Raw genomic sequence first — 19732 nt, 5'->3', positions numbered from 1 at the left:
AAACACCTCACCTCGGTCACATATGCAGAACACAGACAGACCCTGACCAAATGCAGAATAAAGAGACCAGAAAATAGAAATAGAAATGTGCAGAGAAGAACTGAACTGGAACCCACAACAAGCCAGAACAACAATGGAAAAACAGAAACACTACCATTCTTCATAAAACATTCAATAATAAAATCAAGAAATATAAAAACATCAGTCATAATAGTAAAACCATATTCATATAAAGAATACATATTTCAAACCAGTTAAAGAACAGAATGTCTATCAAGTCCCAAACATCAATCAAATATTTCAAAACAGCAGACGTGTCAAACACCAAGCAATAATTAAAACAAATGAGGATAAAAAAAAATCCCTCTCTCCTTATCTGGGGACTTTTTATTTCCAGATGCCCTGAGATTGTCATGGATTAATGGGGGAGAGAAAGGGAACACACATCCCAGGCAGACTCCCATTCACTCATACACAGAATCCAGGCAGGTTCCCATTCTCTTTCACACACACAAATGCTGAGGCATGTTTCATTTCCTCTCTTCTCTCTCTCTCTCACACACACACACACACATGCTGAGGCATGTTTCATTTCCTCTCTTCTCTCTCTCTCTCACACACACACACACACATGCTGAGGCATGTTTCATTTCCTCTCTTCTCTCTCTCTCTCTCACACACACACACACACACACATGCTGAGGCATGCTTCCTCTCTTCTCTCTCTCTCACACACACGTTGTTCCAGAGCTGCTAGCAGCCCACGTCCTTTCCTAACTTTTGGCCGCTGGTGGGTTAAACCTTGCCAGCCTGTCTGCCCCGTGGCCTCTCTTCATTTTCAGCAGCCAGTGGGTTGGACTCCATTGATGGTCCCATGGCCTCTCTTGCTGCCACCTCCCCCCCCCCCCCCCGCCCCCAAGCGTGCCGTCCCATGCAAATTGACGGTATGCACATCCGGTCACACAAAGCCTAAAAAGAACCTTTTAACCCATTATTACTCAGGTTTGACATTCAGTTGACAAGTAACTTGCAATACCATCCCCTATGGATTATCGATTGCAAGATACTCGAAGACATGCATTTTCATTTATCGGCCCATACTCAAGGAACAGTTTAGCATTTGGACTTAGACAGGAGACTGATCTTATAGTATTTACCTATATACTCAAGTATAAGTCGATCTCGTGGATAATTCGAGGGTATTTTTTGAGCTAAAAAGGAAAGAGATTTCTGTGACCTGTGGATAAGTTGAGAGTAAAACCCAGTGTGCTTATGAGATGAAGGTGAAATCATGGCTCTCCCTGGCATTTGAATCCTTCCCTCCCTCCCCCATGGCCCTCCCTGGTGTTGGAATCCTCCCCTCCCTCCCCCATGTCTGTCTCCAGCGGTTGCCTCCCAATCCCTTAACTCGCCCGCTGCTATAAGGACGAATACGATGAACTTGCGATTGCTCAGGCAGCTTCTCCACCTCAACTCCTCCAAATACCTTAACTCAACCGCTTGCTGATATCAGGACAACATCGAACTTGCGGTGGCTCTGGAGCATAAGGGATCGAGAGGGAGTGCGGGGGAGAAGCTGTCCTACTGCCACACTGGGACACCCTGGGGGAGGATGCAGGACGAGCCGGACCCACTGCAAGTTTCTTTATGGTCCTGACAGCAGGGGGAGCAAGAGAACAATCCAGTAAGTCATCAGAATAATTAATGTGGATTGGCCTTTGGATAAGGCAAACAAGACTTTAAGGAGCTGTTTTCTAGGTTTAATATTTGGACTTATACATGAGTATATACGGTAGGTAGAAACTGAAGGCTCTTATATTTTCAGAAGCTTTTGCTTCCTATAGTTGATTTATACCTTTTATGCTGATTTTTACCCAGTTGTAAGTTGTTGCATGTTTGTGGTGTGTTTTATCGTAATGTTATTTGCGACTTTATACAATATGTTTGCTTAAGACAGAATAGAAATATTTGAAATGCATTAATTAATAAAGCAACTCCCTGTATGTGGGTCTCCAGGCAAAGCTTTTAAAGCATCTCCTGCTGGTTCGGAATTCCATGGCAAGGGTTCTCTCCGACCGTGAATACGGAGAAGACATCACACCAATCCTCCATCACACCAATCCTCCATCACACCAATCCTCCGTTCCTTTCGTTGACTCCCAGTCCTCTACTGAGCCCAATTCAGGGCCCATTGTATTGCCATCAAGTCCCTAAATGGTCAGGGATTGTTTTTTTTTTAATCTTAAAGAACACCTTCCTCAAACAAAACAACCATGAAGAAGGCTGGACTGGCTGGGACCAAAAGAACATAATCTTTTGCCCCCACACTCTGGTACTCCGAGATGGCTCGTACCTCGATATGAGACCCACAAACTGTATCATCAGGATTCTGCCATCACAAAATCTCTCAGTATGATCTCTCCACCCAGAGCCAGGACTAGGAGAGGGGGCAAGGGGGGCTGCTGCCCCGGGTGGCAAGCCTAAGGGGGCATCATTGGCAGTGCTGCTTTTACCTAGGGGCATAAACACACAAGGCTCTGCCCCCATGAATCTATTGGCCAGTGCTCTGCATTTCAGGCCGCAGATAAGCGCCCTCTGCTTCAGCCCCCCTCCCCTCCCTTCCCAGGCAGTGTGCAAGGAACAGGATTGGAGGAGTGAGAGTGGAGCAGACAGAGCACAGGTCAAAGCATAAAAACCCAAAAAAGCCACCCTCCACTCTCTAATCCAGCCCTCCTCTTCTTCCCCTTCCGTTCTCTCTGTAGGGAACAGAAACCAGGGGGAGGGGAAGTGAGGGGGGTGTAGTAAGTAGCGAGAGTGGATAGCAGAACAAAGAATCCGGTTTTTGTCTGCATGTTTTTATTTCTAATTTGTTATCTCTTATTCTATATGTGAGACTGAGGTGAGGGACTCTGCTAGCATAGAGTCTCTATGTAGGATCTGTAGCAGTCCAGCCGTTTCTGTTTATCCCCTAGAGAAGTTGTATTGTTATTTTAAGGACAGGTGTAACAGAGAAACATAGAAATAACGGCAGAAGAAGACCAATCGGTCCATCCAGTCTGCCCAGCAAGCTTCACACTTTTTTTTTCTCATACTTATCTGTTTCTCTTAGCTCTTAGTAACCTTAGGTTCTATTTCCCTTTCTCCCCCACCATTAATGTAGAGAGCAGTGATGGAGCTGCATCCCAGTGAAGCAGAGAGCTATGCTGGATATGCATTGAAAGTGAATTATGCCTTGAAAGTCACATTAACTATCAACAAATATTGAATAAGCCTAATAATTGGTAATTGAATAAGCCTAATAATTGGTAATACCTATAGCCCATGAACCCACCCCTGGTTTGTTTGGTTTTTTTTTAATTTGGAGATGGCAGCCCTCCATCCTTCCGCTCCGTGAAGGTGGAACACCAACCACTGGCCACTGGCATCCCGCTCCGTGAATGCCTCTGTGGCTAATGCCGTTCCGTGCAGTGTTTTGCTGCCTCCTCTTTATACGCGTTCTCTAGATCTGATGGATCCACAGTGTTTATCCCACGCCCCTCTGAAGTCCTTCACAGTTTTGGACTTCACCACTTCCTCCGGAAGGGCATTCCAGGCATCCACCACTCTCTCTGTGAAGAAATACTTCCTGACATTGGTTCTTAGTCTTCCTCCTTGCAGCCTCAGCTCGTGACCTCTGGTTCTGCTGATTTTTTTCTGACGGAAAAGGTTTGTCGTTGTCTTTGGATCGTTAGAGTTTTTCAAGTATCTGAAAGTCTGAATCATATCACCCCTGCTCCTCCTTTCCTCCAGGGTGTACATATTTAGATTCTTCAATCTCTCCTCGTATGACATACGATGAAGACCCTCCACCTTTCTGGTCGCCCTTCTCTGTACCGCTTCAATCTTGTCTCTGTCTCTTTGTAGATACGGTCTCCAGAACTGAACACAGTACTCCAGGTGAGGCCTCACCAAGGACCTGTACAAGGGGATAATCACTTCCCTTTTCTTACTCGATATTCCTCTCTCTATGCAGCCCAGCATTCTTCTGGCTTGTTGCATTCTTCTGGCTTGTCGCATTGTTTCACAGACTTCATATCATTAGACACTATAACCCCAAGGTCTCTCTCCTGCTCCGTGCACATCAGCCTTTCCCCCCCCCCATCGAATACAGTTCATTCGAATTTCCACTCCCCACATGCATGACTTTGCACTTCTTGGCACTGAATCTCAGCTGCCATATCTTCGACCACTCTTCCAGTTTCCTTAAATCCCGTCTCATTCTCTTCACTCCTTCCGGCGTGTCCACTCTGTTGCAGATTTTAGTGTCGTCCGCAAAAAGACAAACCTTACCTTCTATCCCGTCCGCAATGTCGCTCACAAAGATATTGAACAGGACCGGTCCCAACACCGATCCTTGCGGTACACCACTTAAAACCGCTCTCTCTTCAGAGAAAGTTCCGTTTACCATCACACATTGTCTTCTGTCCGTCAACCAATTTGCAATCCAGGTCACCAACTCAGCACTCACTCCTAAGCTTCTCGTTTTATTCACCAGTCTCCTGTGTGGAACCGTATCAAAAGCTTTGCTGAAATCTAAGTAGATGACATCGAGCGCTCTTCCTTGATCCAATTCCTTGGTTACCCAGTCAAAAAAGTCAATCAGATTTGTCTGACAGGATCTTCCCCTGGTGAATCCATGCTGCCTCAGGTCCAGTAATTCTCCGGACTGTAGATAGTTCACTATTCTCACTTTCAACAGTGACTCCATTACTTTTCCCACCACCGAAGTGAGGCTAACCGGTCTGTAGTTACCAGCCTCCTCTCTGTTCCCACTCTTGTGAAGCGGGACCACCACCGCTCTTCTCCAATCGCTCGGCACCACTCCCGTTTCTAGGGATCTATCTGTTATGTTATATCTGTTGTGTTGAATTTTAGTACAGAGTTGTTGCTGTTTGAGTTCTGAGAGTTTGGGCAGTTTTGGTATGGCAGGCTTGCTATATATTGTATGTACCGTGCATTACCCTAGGTAAACAATAATCACAGTGATATTAAGACGGAGGCCCCAAAAAATAAAAAAATTCAAGAAAAAAAAAATCTGCCCGCAGCCCGGAAAACGGACGCTCATTTTTGCCGGCGTCCATTTTCCGAACCCATGGCTGCCAGCGGGTTTGAAAACTGCCGCCGGTAAAATTACGGTAAGCGTTGGCTGTTGGACCCACTGACATCCGGCGCTTCTGCTAATAAGGAGGCGCCAGGGACGCGCTAATAAGGAGGCGCCATGCACACACAATTGGAAGGCGGGCCTCTCCGATGGCTGGCGGCGGCTTGAGCACCGGCAGCAGGTAGCCTTCTCTGCTTTTTTGACTCCGGCGGCTCCGCGGTCTCTCCAGTGCCGCTAGCTCGCCACCTCCCCTGGCTGTGCTGCCCTGTGCAAATGCTAGGTATGTACACCCAGCCGTGCCGGCCTGTTCCCCATTCCCCCCCCCCTCCATCTACTTTGGCCGTCCCATTTCCTAGTCTCCTCCAACCTCTGGCTCTGACATCCTTAGAAATGGGTTGTTGATGGTCTTTTATATTCTGCTTTTCGACACTTCTAAGCGGACTACATTCAGATACTGCAGGTATTTCCCTATGCCCAAAGGGCTTACAATCTAACTTTGAGATGCATCAAGTCGCAGTATTGCTCTAATGTACACCAAACAGCGTATATTGCGCATTAGAGCACTATTGTGCAATAGGGATGTGCATTTGTTTTTTTATGAATTAGACAATATCAACGATATTGTCTAATTCATGATTGTTCGTTAGCCCCAAAAACTGAAACGTATTTTGTCGAAAATTCGGCAAAAATTCGTATTTCGTGTTAGTGTGCACTAACGGAGTTATTGCGCACTACATATCTGTTAGTGCGCAGTAACTCTGTTAGTGTGCACTGTCTTTCTAGCTAACGAACTCCTCTGAATTGATACTTTTTAATTTTTAAGTTGCAGTTTTTTAGTGCGCACTAACATTAGTTACAGCACTCTACTGCATACTTAGTGCGCTGTAAGTTCTATTAGGGTGCATTAACTAACATGTTAGTGTGCACTAATGAGCCTTTATGCGCATTAACATCTAGCTAGTGCGCACTATCTTGTTCGGCATATTGTGCGCACTAATGATGAAATAGTGCATACTAACTGGTTGTTAGTGTGCAGTAAGGCCCGTTAGTGCGCACTAATGCTCTTCATCGTAAAATGCCAAAAAAAAACGAGCCGTAGGAAAACGAAATTTTCCACGGAGCGCCCGACCCGAACACTAAAAACGATTCACATCTCTATTGTGCAATATCATGCAATACAAATTTTGCAAGTCCTTGCCCTTCTATCCTCTGCTATTACAATGATTTTCTTTATATACTTTTTGCATGCATGATTAATGCAGATGCATGCAAAGAAGGTGATGAATAGGCAATCCTATGCAAATATTTTACCACAGCCGACCGAAAAGGTCATCAGCTGCAATAAAATAACACCTATTTCAAATGCCCTTCTGCTGTCTGTAGCTGTTTCTTTGCAGTGCTGTGGAAGCTGAGAAACCCTACCAGCTCTTCTTCTGCTAATGACATTTTTTTGGTTGTTGTTTCATTTTGCTGGTGGGGTTGGGAAACCCCACCAGCCTTTCCTTTCCCTGTGCTGCCTCAGCACTCGCGATTGTTCTGGGAAGGGTTGTGGGGGGATATAATGATTGCTGAGTTTAGTTAACTGGGGAGAGGGCGCAAGGCTGAAGGACCTAAAGAAGTGGTTCCCAAGCCTGTCCTGGGGGAGGGGGCCCCAGCCATTCAGGATACTAACAGGCCGATACTGTAAAGTGCGCTGCTTAACCTGCTGCTGGGTGCACGTTTTCGACGCGCGTCCACTACGCCTTATACAGTTAAGGGGTTTAGCGCATCTGTTTTGGCGCCCGCTCTCAGAACACGCACACAGCCCCCTCTCCCGGGCACATGATACACAATGCAAATGAGGGGCTGCGTTAAAAGGAGGCACTAGGGACGATTATGTGCCCCAAGCGCTTCCTTGGCCCAGGAGAGGTGGCTGTCGGCAGCGGTGGAAATGGACATTCGATTTTAGGAGCGTCCGTTTCCTCCCTGGTGCACAGCCATGGGTTAGGAAAACGGACGCTCCTAAAATCGAGCATCCATTTTCCTAACCTGACATGCCGGCACATTTTTTTTTTTTACCTTTTGGTTCCTCCGTCTTTATATCGCCACGATATTAAGTCAGAGGATGTACAGACAAGCAGTATTTTCTGCTTTTCTGTACACTTTTTCGGGCTGCGGATCGGCCGCACATTTTTTTTTTTGGTATCCTAGGCGATTGACTAATAACCTCATTAACATGCATTTGCATGTGCTGAGCGCTATTATTTTGGGAGGGGTTGGACGCCAATTTTCGACATGCGGGGTTTAGCGCATCAAAATTGAGTGTCCATTTTCCCAAACTCAGCCACCTCTCCTGGGCTAAGGAGGCGCTAGGGGCGAGTAATCGTCCCTACTGCCTCCTTTTAGCGCGACCCCCCCTCATTTGCATTGTGCATCACGCGCCCAGGAGAGCTGAGCGCACGTTCTGATAGCGGGCGCTGAATCAGACATGCTATTTCTAGCGCGTCCGTACTGTATTGGCCTGAAAGTGAATAAAGCTTGTTTGGGAGAAAAGTCTGGGCTGCCTCAGGACCTGTGGGCAATATAACCACAACCAGAGGACCTATCACATATAAATCTACACAAAAAAATGTTTTATTAAATATATTCATACAACATTACAACCTCTCCTAATACATAGGAACACCTATCTCAGTGGTATTAACCTATACATCCCATGCATTACCCTCCATACACACACTACTCATTCATACCCAAACCACACACTCACATCTAAAACCAACCAACATGATCATTAATTATACTTCATTTAACACCTAATAACTGTTCACAGTGTGTAGTTATCCTACCTCAAAAATATTATTCCAATAGTTATGATAACATACATGAAAATGGTTGCTTTCATATACAAGTTTAATAACACCCAACGAAGATCTCGTTTCACCCGTCCATGCGGGCTTCTTCAGGGACTATCTATTCACACAAGCGCAACTCTATTATCATGTTGATGTGCATCATATAACCGGCTTCTGATACCGTGTGTTCATGATTAATTATACTCTTCTTTATGATGCTTTCAAAATCACAGCAACACCACACATAGGGGTAGATTTTAAAAAGCATTTACTCGAGCAAAACTGGTTTTTGCTCGAGTAAATACACTTTACTCAAGTAAGTGGGCTTTTCAAATTTGCTACAATATATGCCATTGAATTGTCCATAGGATTTACTCAAGTAAGTGCACTTTACTCGAGTAAATAGCTTTTGAAAATTGCTACGATAGTATGTCACATTTACATGCGTAACTCCTTTGAAAATGACCCCCATAGTATAGGGTCCTTAGTTACAATATCTCAACTTCTTTTAACCAGCCTCCGCAAACTTATGCTTTGAGCAACTTCTTAGTTTACAATGTATCCTTCAAAACTTGTAACTTCTTAGGTTAACCAAGCCTTCTCCATCCAAACTTTTCTACACACGGAGTCTCCACGATCTCTTTCACAAACATTAACGTCCTCACATCCACCGCACTGCTCTAAACTTAGCGATAATGTAAAACGAAAGACTCCATGTATATCTCACCACGATCAAAGCATACTGCTCAAAGTATGCTTTAATCGTGGTGAGTTATACATGGAGTCTTTCGTTTTACGTTATCGTTTTAAGTTATCGTTTTACGTTATCGCTAAGTTTAGAGCAGTGCGGTGGATGTGAGGACGTTAATGTTTGTGAAAGAGATCATGGAGACTCCATGTGTAGAAAAATCGGATCACCTGATGGCAGCGGTTTTGTAAGCCACGGGGGTGGTGTTTTTTGCGGAAAAGTAAAAAGGTAATGCATAAAATGTAGAAGAGGAGGCGTTTTATGAAATTTTGTTTGAAAGACGCCGCAAAGTAAGAGTCGGGGATATACCTGGTTGCACGTCCGGAAAAAAATCTTTGGGACGTTCAGATGAAACCCGTTGGAAATGTGTTGATGATGCATGAGCAGTAGGAGATTCCTTAGAAGTTCTCCCGAAGAAGCCTGTGGGAAGGCGAAACATGTTGAGAAGATGAAGAAGGATTGAAGGATTTTCGTTCTTTGAGCGAAGAAAAATTTGTGCAATAGAATTTTCTCTGTTTATAAACAAATTGTATTTAAAAGATTTACATTGTAGTGTGAAAAGGTTTACATTTGTGTATAATTTGAAATCATGAAAGTATTTTAATGGTGGAGGATATGAAGAATGTGTGTGGTGTGAATGGGTATGATTAATGTGTGAGACAAAGTGGGTATTTTTAAATGACTATTCCTTGGGGTGATGTGGTAAGGTTTTTGAGTACTGTTTTGTCAAGTTTTCATTTAATAAAGATTGAGACAATATATATGTCACTATATGTTATTTGATATTGATGATTTTGTGATATATGATTAAATTGCCAGAATAATTGCACAAAGATCTACAGCATTGAAGCCCAAGGAGCGTAGGTGGGAGGTGAGAGCAAGAAAGGGGGAGATGGGGGGGTGGGGGCTACTACTGGACAGGGGGTGAAGGGGGAGCCAAAAAATGGACTGTTGCTAGGCGGAAGGTTGGGGTGTAGGGTGGGGGCTGCTGTTGCTAGGCAGCGGGGTGAAGAAGATGGGGTTGCTTCTCCTGGGCAGAGGGGTGGAGGAAAAGGAGCTGCAGCTGTTGGGCAGGAGGTTGTGAGGGAGGGGGGGATGCTACTGGGTATGAGGAACAGAGAGAGGGGACTTATGCTGCTAGGTGGAGGGTTGGGGGAGATGGGATCTGCTGTTGCTGAGCAAGTGGTTGGGGGAGAGGGGATGCTGGCAAGGAGTGAAAGGAGAGGAAGCTTCTAGGCAAGGGGCACTTGGGAGAGAAAAGGGAATGCTGGATAAATGGTGGTGGTGGGAGAGAAAGATGGGCAATGCAGGGCATGGAGTGGAATGGGAGGGAGGGAGAAAGAGGGGAATTCAGAGGACAGAGTGGAGGGGAAGAGAAGGGATGCTAGGCAAAAGGTGGAGGGAAGAGAAAGAGGGGGGGGGGGGATGTTGGATAGGAAAGATAGAAGGTGTCTTGCTGATGGTGCTGCCAAAGGAGAAAGTGCTGTGCCCGAGCTGCCACTGGAAGTTAAATGGGGAGATGTAATTCTGAATATCTGCCCAGGTGCAGAAAAAGCTGGTCCCGGCACTGTCTATTCCCCTCCCCCATCTGCTACGTTTAATTGCTTTAAGTACTTTAGTTTTAAAGTGTGCCATAAATGTGTAATCAATCAATAACGCATAAGTGCTAAATATGGAAAAACAATATAATCCGTTCCAGTCTGAAGCTAAACTTATCCCTGTACCTTCTAAAAAAAATCCCAACATATCAGTTACCATTTCCACTCCCCTGCAAATGACAGAATAAAAATAATTTATTCATGTTTGTCTCCTGCCACACAACTCTAACTCGTAATAGTAGAATGAATAGTTAAAAAGCACATGAATAGTTATTTTAATGACTCATGCATAGTGCACGATACCAATAAACGTATGCGACTTGTTCCATTGTACATCCCTCCACTTTTTAGCAAAGAAATCAGGTCGTCTTGAATGTCAATCAAAAAAAACCCCAGAAAGTTACGGGTTGTTTTGTTTTGATCGGTAGTATAAAAACCATAATCTACCACAAACATGAGTCACAACAGCCAAGCACGAGATCCGCTCGGCAGTGAAGTTCCTTCCCCTGGGACCGCATGACACGGATTTGATTTTTTTTTTTGTCCCGGTGTGGTAACTTTCTAAGCTGACATTCGCTGAATCGGATGTCTCCAGCAAGAAGAGGAAACCTCTGCGCTTTGAGCTGCCATAAATAACGCGCTGCTCTGGAAAAAAAAAAAAGAGAGAGAAACGCCTCCCCCCCCAGTCGTATGCAACCTTTCTTCTCTCCCATCATCCCGGACCCCGAGGCACTGTCATTCCACTTCCCATCCTTCCACTACCCGTCCCCCGCTCCAAATAAAATCACAGGTAACAGATATCCAATCGTAGAGCAAGAGAGCGACCTGATAGGCGAGGAGCACCAATCGCCTGCAGCCGGAGGCGGGGAGAGCGGCTGCAGTTTGGTTGAATGGGAGTACTAAAACTAGTCTGAAAGGTGCGGATTGACTGTGCCTGGAAGTGAATGCGCGCGTGTGTGCATGAGGACGCGCGCGCGCCCCCTCTCTCCGTCTGCTGCTGCTACTGCTACTGGAGGGCAGCCTTTGCACAGAGAGAGCTGCACATGAGCTTCGTCTGATTTTTTTTTTGCTTTTCGACTCTCTATTAAAGAGTGATGATTCTTTTATTTTTTAATTTTCCTTTTAAAATTTAGTGTACTAAGATGCACGGAATAGAAACCACCTGTATCGAAGAGGGTTCTTGCCCGCGGCTCTGAGATTGGCAATGTATGGAAACCCGCCTGTTGGGGGGATGCGGCTGAGAGTGAACCGCTTGCCCGCCCACGGCTCCGTGATTTCCCTGCCGGGTCCTCGGATCTTGGTTTACGAGCGGTGTCAGAGGACAGCGTTGAGCTTTTGAAGACGTCTGGTGCCCGGCGATCGGCTGCTGGTCTTGGCCGTCTCGCCCCCCGCCACCTCCCCTTCGCTTCTGTGGGCTGGAGATCACAGTGTGCAGTCGTCCGGCGTTGAATGGGAAATGCCCCTGCTCGCTTAGTTGCTGTGGGTCCACCCCTCGCCCCGGCTAAGAAATCGACCCCTTTTTCGTATGCCGGTGTGCGTGGTCTGGAGGACACGGAATGGAAAATCCGAGCTTTAATTTTATTTAGCGGTTTATAGGAGGGGGCGGCAACTGCGAGGAGTAGCAAATGCACTGGGAAGCAAGTGGAGAAACGCTCCAGGGATCGCTGTATTTATTGCTTGGAGGTGGGCTGGAGGGAGTTTTTCTTCCTCCTCCTCCCCACTCCAGCCCCTGCTTTTAATGACAATGAAAAACTCGGCAGCACTGGGATCCTGCTTGCACTTTGGTTTTTGCCTAGAGCCGGCAGTCTCGTCTTCAGACCGCAGCCAGGGGCAGACGCTCCCCGCCTGGGTATATGGGTGTTCTGCTTTTTGAAAAAAAAAATTTTTTTGGTCTTTTCTCGATTCTGTTACCTCTGAATCCAGGAATCCACATACACACATGCTTTTTTTTTTTCTTTTTTCGCTTTTATTTGTGGAAATCGAGGCACGCTTTTTGAAATATTCTGTTTTTCGGGATGGGGCCGAACCGAAGACCCACCGGTAACCTGGAATGTTATGACTCGGGCACTGCTTTGCAGCCGGGGCTTCACGTGGAGGAGATCCCATTCTTAATCTAGCGGGACCCCCCTTCCCTAGTCTTCTTTCTTTTCAGTTTTTTTTTTTTATCAGAGACGATTCCCCCTCCGTGCTGCCCGAGACCTAAGAGACCCGAGCAGTCCGGAAACGGGTTGGAGCGGCTGCCGAGTGATGTGCAAGTGCCCAGCGGCTTGGAGGGACCTGGAGCGTGGGCAGAATCGGATTCCCTGCACCCCCGGGAGGGACTCGTGGAAATGAGGCGCTGCTCCGGCCAGCAGCCGGCGAATCCCATCCTCCCGAAGCAGAAGTAGCCAAAACTCTCCTTTGCCACTCGCCCCGTGTCTCCCGCTCTTGGAAGATGTAAAGCTTGCACTAAATTTTGGGTTTTTTTTCTGCGCTGTCACTCGTAATAACTCCACCTTGGCAAAAAAAACAACAACAACAACAACAACAACAAACCCATCTCCTCCCCCCATGTCTCGATCTAACAGCGTGAGCCCCCCGGGCTTCGGAGCTCCCGGCGCCCTGGCCGGAGCCGGCGAGCACAGGTCCGCCTGGGGGGACCCGGAGTCCCGAGCCAACGGCTTCCCCTACCCGGCCCGCTCCTCGGGCAAGAAGGGCGCCGCCCGCATGCTGAGCAGGTGGCGGAGCGAGGACGACTACGAGCCCCGGGCGGGCAAGACGCCCCCCGCGCCGGAGGGCCGGCTCAGCTTCAGGTCCAAAGCCGCCTGGCAGGAGGAGGGGGAGAAGAAGGAAGGGGGCGGCGGCGGCAGGAGGAAGCGGGCCAGCCTGGCCGGCGCCCGCCAGGCGGACGGAGAGGTGAGGCCCAGGTCGGTGGAGCTGGGGCTGGAGGACGGGCGCGGGGAGGAGGAGGAGGCGGGGTGCGGCCCCCCGGAGGCGCGCTGCTCCCCGGGCGGCTGCCGCGGCGGCCTCCTGCGCGTCTTCAGCACCAAGAAGTTCGCCTCGGACAAGCTGGAGCGCCTCTACCAGCGCTACTTCTTCCGCCTGAACCAGGCCAGCCTGACCATGCTGCTGGCCGCGCTGGCCCTCGTCTGCCTGGTGCTGCTGCTCGTGCACTCGGTGCGCGGGGGCGGCGTGGGCGTGGGCGGCGGCGCCCGCCTGGCCTGCCTCGTGCTGCTGGCCCTGGCCGTGGCGGCGCTGGCCGCCCTCATGGCGCTCTGCAACCGCGCCGGCTTCCACCAGGACCACCTGTGGGTGGCCTGCTACGCCATCATCCTGGTGATGTTCGTGGCGCAGATCGCCGGCGTGCTGATGGTGAGCCCGCGCAGCGCCTCCGAGGGCCTCTGGTGGACGGTCTTCTTCATCTACACCACCTACACGCTGCTGCCGGTGAGGATGAGGGCCGCCGTGCTCAGCGGCCTCCTGCTCTCCGCCGTCCACCTGGCCATCGCGCTGAAAGTGAACGAGAAGGACGACTTCCTCTTCAAGCAGGTGCGTGCACGGCTTTCGGGGTTTTGTTTTTGTGGGGGTGGGGGCTTTGGCGGCGCCCTTGCTTGTGCTTTGACTTCACAAGCGCCAGATGCAGCGGGAGAGATCCTCTTGCAAAATGTTAACCGGCTTTTTGGTACCAACCTGGGTGAGAGAAATCGGTGAGGCAGTATCTCCCTATCCGAGGACATCTTTCCAACTAGTCAAGATAATTAGAGCAGCACGTCTGACACCCTCATGCCCAGCACTTGTCTGAAGTAGCAGGATGCCATGCCCACCACCCTCCGGCCCAAAGCGGAGTGACGGGACTCCCTTTGCCCTCAGCATCCCCAGTCCCGCTGATCTAGACACCTGTGCCCTCTGCCTAGGACTGGAGCTGCAGACTTTTTTCCCATCATTTATGACATGCCCTCCCCCCAGAGCAAGCATGTCTGTCCCTGATACTCTTGGCATCCCTTCCCCCTCCTCACCCAACACATAATTAGAGTGGCAGGAATCAGTCTCCACTTGTGCTGACAGTCTACTGACCCCCCCCCCCCCCGTCCCCCATGCACAGGGGTACCCCCCCTCACTTTTCTCGTCCTGGCCACTTCCGACGTTGCCCTTCCGCCCCGCTCCCAGGCTCTGCTGTCATTTGCACCGACTTCTGGCTTAAGGAATTGCTGGCCCCCACGTTTTAAAAGTGAATTTGGAGGCTGAGCTGCGAGGAGAAGGGAAGAGATGTTGGGAGCAGCCAGGGGTGGGCCGCTGTCATTCCAAACGGGGTGGGGGAATAGCCGGAAAGGCAGGACGGGGGGGAGAGATAAAGAAAGCTATGGGGGCAGGCCGGGAGCAGGGCAGAGAGGCGCAGAGGAAAGTCAGGCTAAAGATAGAGGGGGAGGGGGAGAGCGACCAAAGCCGACAGCCTGGAGAGCAAACGGGGAGAGAGGCTGAGAGACAGACAGGGAAGACAAAGGAGCTTGGGAGAGGAGAGAGGTGAGGAGAAAGCAGGCGTGCAGGAGGAGAAGAGAGGGTAGGGGAGAAAGAGGATGCGAAATACAGACAGATGGGCTGGGGCAAGTGAAGAGAGAGTGAGAGACAAAAAAAAATGTGAAAGTGACACGGGCTGGGCAGATATGCAAGAAACATGAGGTAGGACGAAAGAAAACAAGGAAGAAGTACTAAAACGTAGGGAGGAGAAAGTAGAAAAGAGAGAGGGCAGCCAGACGCAGAGGTTGGAAAAGTCATTTCTCGTTGGGACCGAGGAGAGTGGCAGCCCAGACGTGTCACGTGATCTTGCGGTGCACGTTCTTACCACCTGGGCTTCAGAAGCCTCCTCTGTAAATTGTATCTGCCTTCTACAGTATGACCTTAGTTTTCTGGTGCATATGTGACACCCCCCCCCCCCCCCTTTGCAGTTGTGTACTTTTGTTGTTACTTCTCGCTTCTGAAACAGCGTTTAAAGAAAAGAGAAAACTTAACACATATGAAGTGTTCTCCCGGATACCTCAGGGCAAATCACCCCCACCCCAAATGCCCTGTATCCCTGCATGGGCCTGTCCTACCACTGGATTTGGTACAACAATTAAAAAAAAAAGAAATTAAATCTTTAAGGGAAATAAAGGCTCCCTTGTAGGCATGCATGCCAATGGTCTCTCTCCCTGCTTTGCTGCTTGAGGTCTATGGCTTCCCGCTCCCGTGTGCAGGGATGTGGATACAATTGTAAAAACGTGGGTGTGTTTTGTGGCTCACTTAGACCAAGTGCCATGTAAACTGGTCTCATGGCAGTGCTGTTTGTTCTAAGGTTGTACAGAATAGTTTAGTCTGGGGCTATGTGGTTTATTTTAAAGTGCAGTTAGATCTTAAGAAAACAATGTTATGATCTGTATCCCGGCTTGTAGATAACGCTAATGAAATGTGAAGGGCCTGCCTATTTAAGGTATTTTGGACAAGCAGGAGACACATTTTAAATATTCACTTTTAGTTTTTAACTAATACAAAACCAAAACAATGTATTTTTTGGGTAAAAAAAAAAAAGCCCCCCCCCCATGACTTAACACAGCAAAATTGAAAATGCAGACCTTTGGCTCATCGGCTGTTTTCAGAAAGTCTAAATGTCTGGGTCCTTTCATCAGCTCATGCCAGTTCTGGCTCAAACATAAGCAGAGGTATTTGCAAGAGCCTGCTATCTCTCTCCGTTTAAGCCCTTATTCAACACAGTCTTTGCTCAGAGGCACTGAGTGGGAAAAAGTCCCTTAAGTCTCAAATTTAAGCAGGTCTCACTGTGTGGTGGCTGACCTTGGGTTCTGTGTGTGATTTCGGTCCAGCCAGGATCCTTTGTTCTTTACTCTAGGGCTTCCGATTCCAGCCGTCTCTAACTAGCAGTGGCTCCAGAAACATTTTATATGTGGGGCATAGAGGGAGCACAGCGAATCTCAGGGTGGACAAGTGCCCTTTTCCTGTAACCAGTGAAAGTGGTCCAGCCAGATTTGGGACATGGAGGTGTTTGGGGGTGGGGAAGCTCTTTGTCTGGACCTCCCTCAGACCTGACCCTGTTTCTGAACTGTAAATTTAGGTGTTTCTTTTCCAGTCAGTTAGGTGTTTTTTGTTTTTTTTTTTGGAGAATATTGAAAATGGAGATTTATTCTTGATTACATAGAGTTTTCAGATAGCCAGGGTGTACTCTGGGCTGCCACTTGCCATGTGTGATGGGGGCAGGTGTGGGGTGGGCCACTAGAGACCAGGGATTCTCTTCTGTGGAAGGGGACTCTGAGGGGGGGGGGTGTTGAATGCCTGGGGAGAGAAGAAGCAGGGGGGTATATTTTATTCGAAGGAGAGCAGTTTTGGGAAAGGGGCAGGGCATCACCGCATGATTATTATTTTTTTATATTTTTAAAACACTTCAGCATGCTGGGTGGAGATGACGGGAATCTGCCAAGGTTCCCCCAGAGAGGATTTTCATAATTTGGGTGAAATTGCCCATCCCACAATAAAATTGCATGGCTTGGTATATAGACCTCTTAGGCCTTATCTATTGAAGTATGTTACTGCAATATCGTGTTTTAAACACCGAAATGAGCACTTAATGCCCGTTAAAAAGTGCATTTTCAGTAATATTTAAATGTTGCCATAGGACAAAAATATTGGGCCACTTTCCAGCAAAGAATTAATGAGCTGCATCACCTGGAAGTGCATGCAGAACAGCTCATTAATATTAAAAAGGCCTAACACAGATCTCAATAAATCTCACAGCTTGCATAAGCTAAGGAAAGTTAGCTACGCATCGGGAGGGGTTTCCCCGAGAGCATTCACAGACTAGAGCTCCTGCTGAAGCTTTTGGGGACAGGAGGGAGAGGGCCTCCCCCCTCCACTCCCCGAGGTACCTAAAGGAGCAGCTACCCAGCACAGACCCCTCCATCGTCGGAGATGCTCCAAATCTAACAGATCTCCAAGTTAGCCCCAGCTACAATCCCACCCACACCCAATTCTCACAAAATGATTCCCCCCCGGGAGCGCTGTAATGCAAAATGGCTGGGGCGGCCCAGACCTGCCCTTTCAGAGCTTGGGGGCTGCAGGAATGTGGATTTACTGCACCGTGGCGCTTGCCTCAGATTGGAAAACCGAGCTGTAAATAAAATGCATTTAGCACACGTCAGTAAGCAGGGCCCCTAGTTAAGTGGACATCAGTTCCTGGAGCTGAATTCTTACTTGAAATTAGCAGAATTAACTTGTTCTTTTAGATGTTTGTGCAGCAGTGTGTGAATGTTACTGGTGGGGGGAGTGGGTTTAATAATGCACAGTTGGACTGTACGACTATATTTTGACAGCTTCAGGTTTCTGGCAAGCTTGTGACTCTCTAACTTCATGCGGAAACAGCAGGATGGAGCGTTGGACTGCACTTGCTGTGAAGTAACACAGAAGATCAGAGTTACTAAAGGGTTCATTTCATGTTGTACCCATGACAAAATTCATTATTTACTGAAACCCGAGGAGTATCTGAAAAAAAAAAATGTTTTTGTTTATCCACTAACCCCTAGCATACCAAAAGATGCTAAACCAGGCATGAGTTAGGACAGGTCATGGGTAGTAAAACGATTTCCAAATACTTAATTTGCAAACTCTTGGTAAACAAAATACTGAATTTATTTTCCCTTTTTGGTTTGTTTTTGACCCTGCTGCTTTTGTTCGTGAAATTACTTTGCTTTACTTTCGACTGGCTAAATCCCATCCGATTAAATGCAACCTGTCGCAGTGACCTGGTAGCCCTGTGACTAAACCAGCTAGCCATCTCGTGCATGAAGTTTAGCTCTTTCCAGAGAGCAGCTTTTTTAGCAGACCAAGTGCCCGATTCACTGAGCTTTTTCCTCCAAAGATACAGAATGGGAGAAGAGCCTTTGGAGGAAGGCAGAGAGGTTAATTTAGCGCTCCAGGGAAACGCAGTTAGTTAGTTTGCGGCCTTCACAAAACCCTTTTTTCTGTGTGGGTTGCCACAGCAGGGATAATCGCACAGGAAGGTGTTTCTAGGTGTTGTAGGTGCACCTATAACCTCTTTTATTTTTTTTTTTTGTTCCTTCGCCCGAGTTCTTGGCCCCTGTGGTCTCCGTTTTTTTTTTTTTTTGCTTCTTTTCTGGCAATCGTGCCGGGAGTTCCGACATCCCCCGCCTGCCTGGAGCTGGGAAGGAAGTGCCTTTTGACGCAAAATCGGCGCCATTCCTGTTTATCCCCGATGAATAGTCGTGAGAGGGAGCCACGCACGTTTTTGGTCCACGAATAAGGATCGGCTGGCGACTCTTGGCTGGAAACCGGGGCGGTTTGAGGGGGTTTCTTAGAGACCAGATATCAGAACCTCTGGCGTGGTCCAAGAGCCGGCTCACGAAACTGTCAGTGGATCAGACGTGCAGAACTTTTTCTTTTGCGGTCGTGGGGGTGAACGCTGAACTTGTCCAGCAGCTTGGGAGCATTAATGCAAGTGGCTGAACGTGGTTGGTATCACAGTAAGGGGTGGGGGGTGGGCTGGTTAATCAGGAACATGACTTCCCTGTTAACCTATATGGAGTGAATCTTGCTTCGTGCGCTGCGACGGAAATCCTGCCTCGCCTGCATACCTCACTCTGCTCCTGCAGTCGCCTTAGTACATATTTAGCCTTTTAATGTTATCTGCAAAGCACGACTGCTGCACAACTGTTGGCAGGTCTTGGTGATGCCGTGGCTGGTTGCCATGGAAATCTCATTTTTGTGTGACTCTGCCGCTACTGCTTCGTAGAAACCTTTTTTTTTTTTTTTCTTTCCTTTTCTTTCTAAACCCAAGAAAAGCGGAGGTGGATGCCAATGAAGATTAAATGAATTAGCATTCTGCATCTCTTCCAGCTGCCACTCCTTTTTTTTTTTTAACCGGTTTGGAATCTTTGGCTGGTTCTCATGCCTACGCAACTCAGCTGACATCCGCGTTTCTGGGTTCGAGTGGCCAGTGATTGTCTAATGGAGCTTTCCTTTTGCTTGTTTGTGGGTTATAATAAGTGTTCTTGCCCCATATTCTGGTCCAGCCTGTTCTGAAAAATAAAAGTAATTTGGTAGACAATTAAAATAATTTCATACTTTTGTCTGAAAGTACTTGAGTGCTTTATTTTATTTTTTATTTATATTTTATTAAATTCTTAGCAGATACAGATACAGTGAAATAAAGAAAAAAGTGAAACCTTGGAATACAAAGAAAAATATCCAAAGCTTTCATTCGAGAACAATTTCTACTCATTACACAGTATTCCAATAATTCCAGTCCACACCAGAAAAGTGGGAAGCTTACCAAATAAAAAAAACACGCACGAAAAAAGGAAAAAAAAAATACAGTGCATCCTTACACTGTTTGGGGAGAGAAAATAAACGGTTGTACAGTATCTAAACTCTCCTG

General features: G+C 47.7%; 1 protein-coding gene across 2 annotated transcripts in view; it reads left to right on the top strand.

Annotated features, from left to right (window-relative positions):
• ADCY5 (adenylate cyclase 5) overlaps positions 1-19732 on the top strand; it is a 472164-nt gene that overhangs the window by 3257 nt on the left and 449175 nt on the right. The window contains exon 1 of one of the 2 annotated variants that reach the window (XM_029605224.1): positions 11285-13848. The exons of the other annotated variant lie outside the window; for it this stretch is intronic. Within the exon in view, the coding sequence (XP_029461084.1) occupies positions 12871-13848 (978 nt within the window). The 5' untranslated portion in view covers positions 11285-12870. Of the gene's footprint in view, positions 1-11284; positions 13849-19732 lie in introns of those variants that run through there. 2 annotated transcript variants of the gene reach the window in all.

Source organism: Rhinatrema bivittatum, chromosome 6 (assembly GCF_901001135.1).
Source record: "Rhinatrema bivittatum chromosome 6, aRhiBiv1.1, whole genome shotgun sequence".
Taxonomy (NCBI): Eukaryota; Metazoa; Chordata; class Amphibia; order Gymnophiona; family Rhinatrematidae; genus Rhinatrema; species Rhinatrema bivittatum.
The sequence above is the reverse complement of the archived record's forward strand: the minus strand, read 5'-3'. Positions and strand labels throughout refer to the sequence as shown.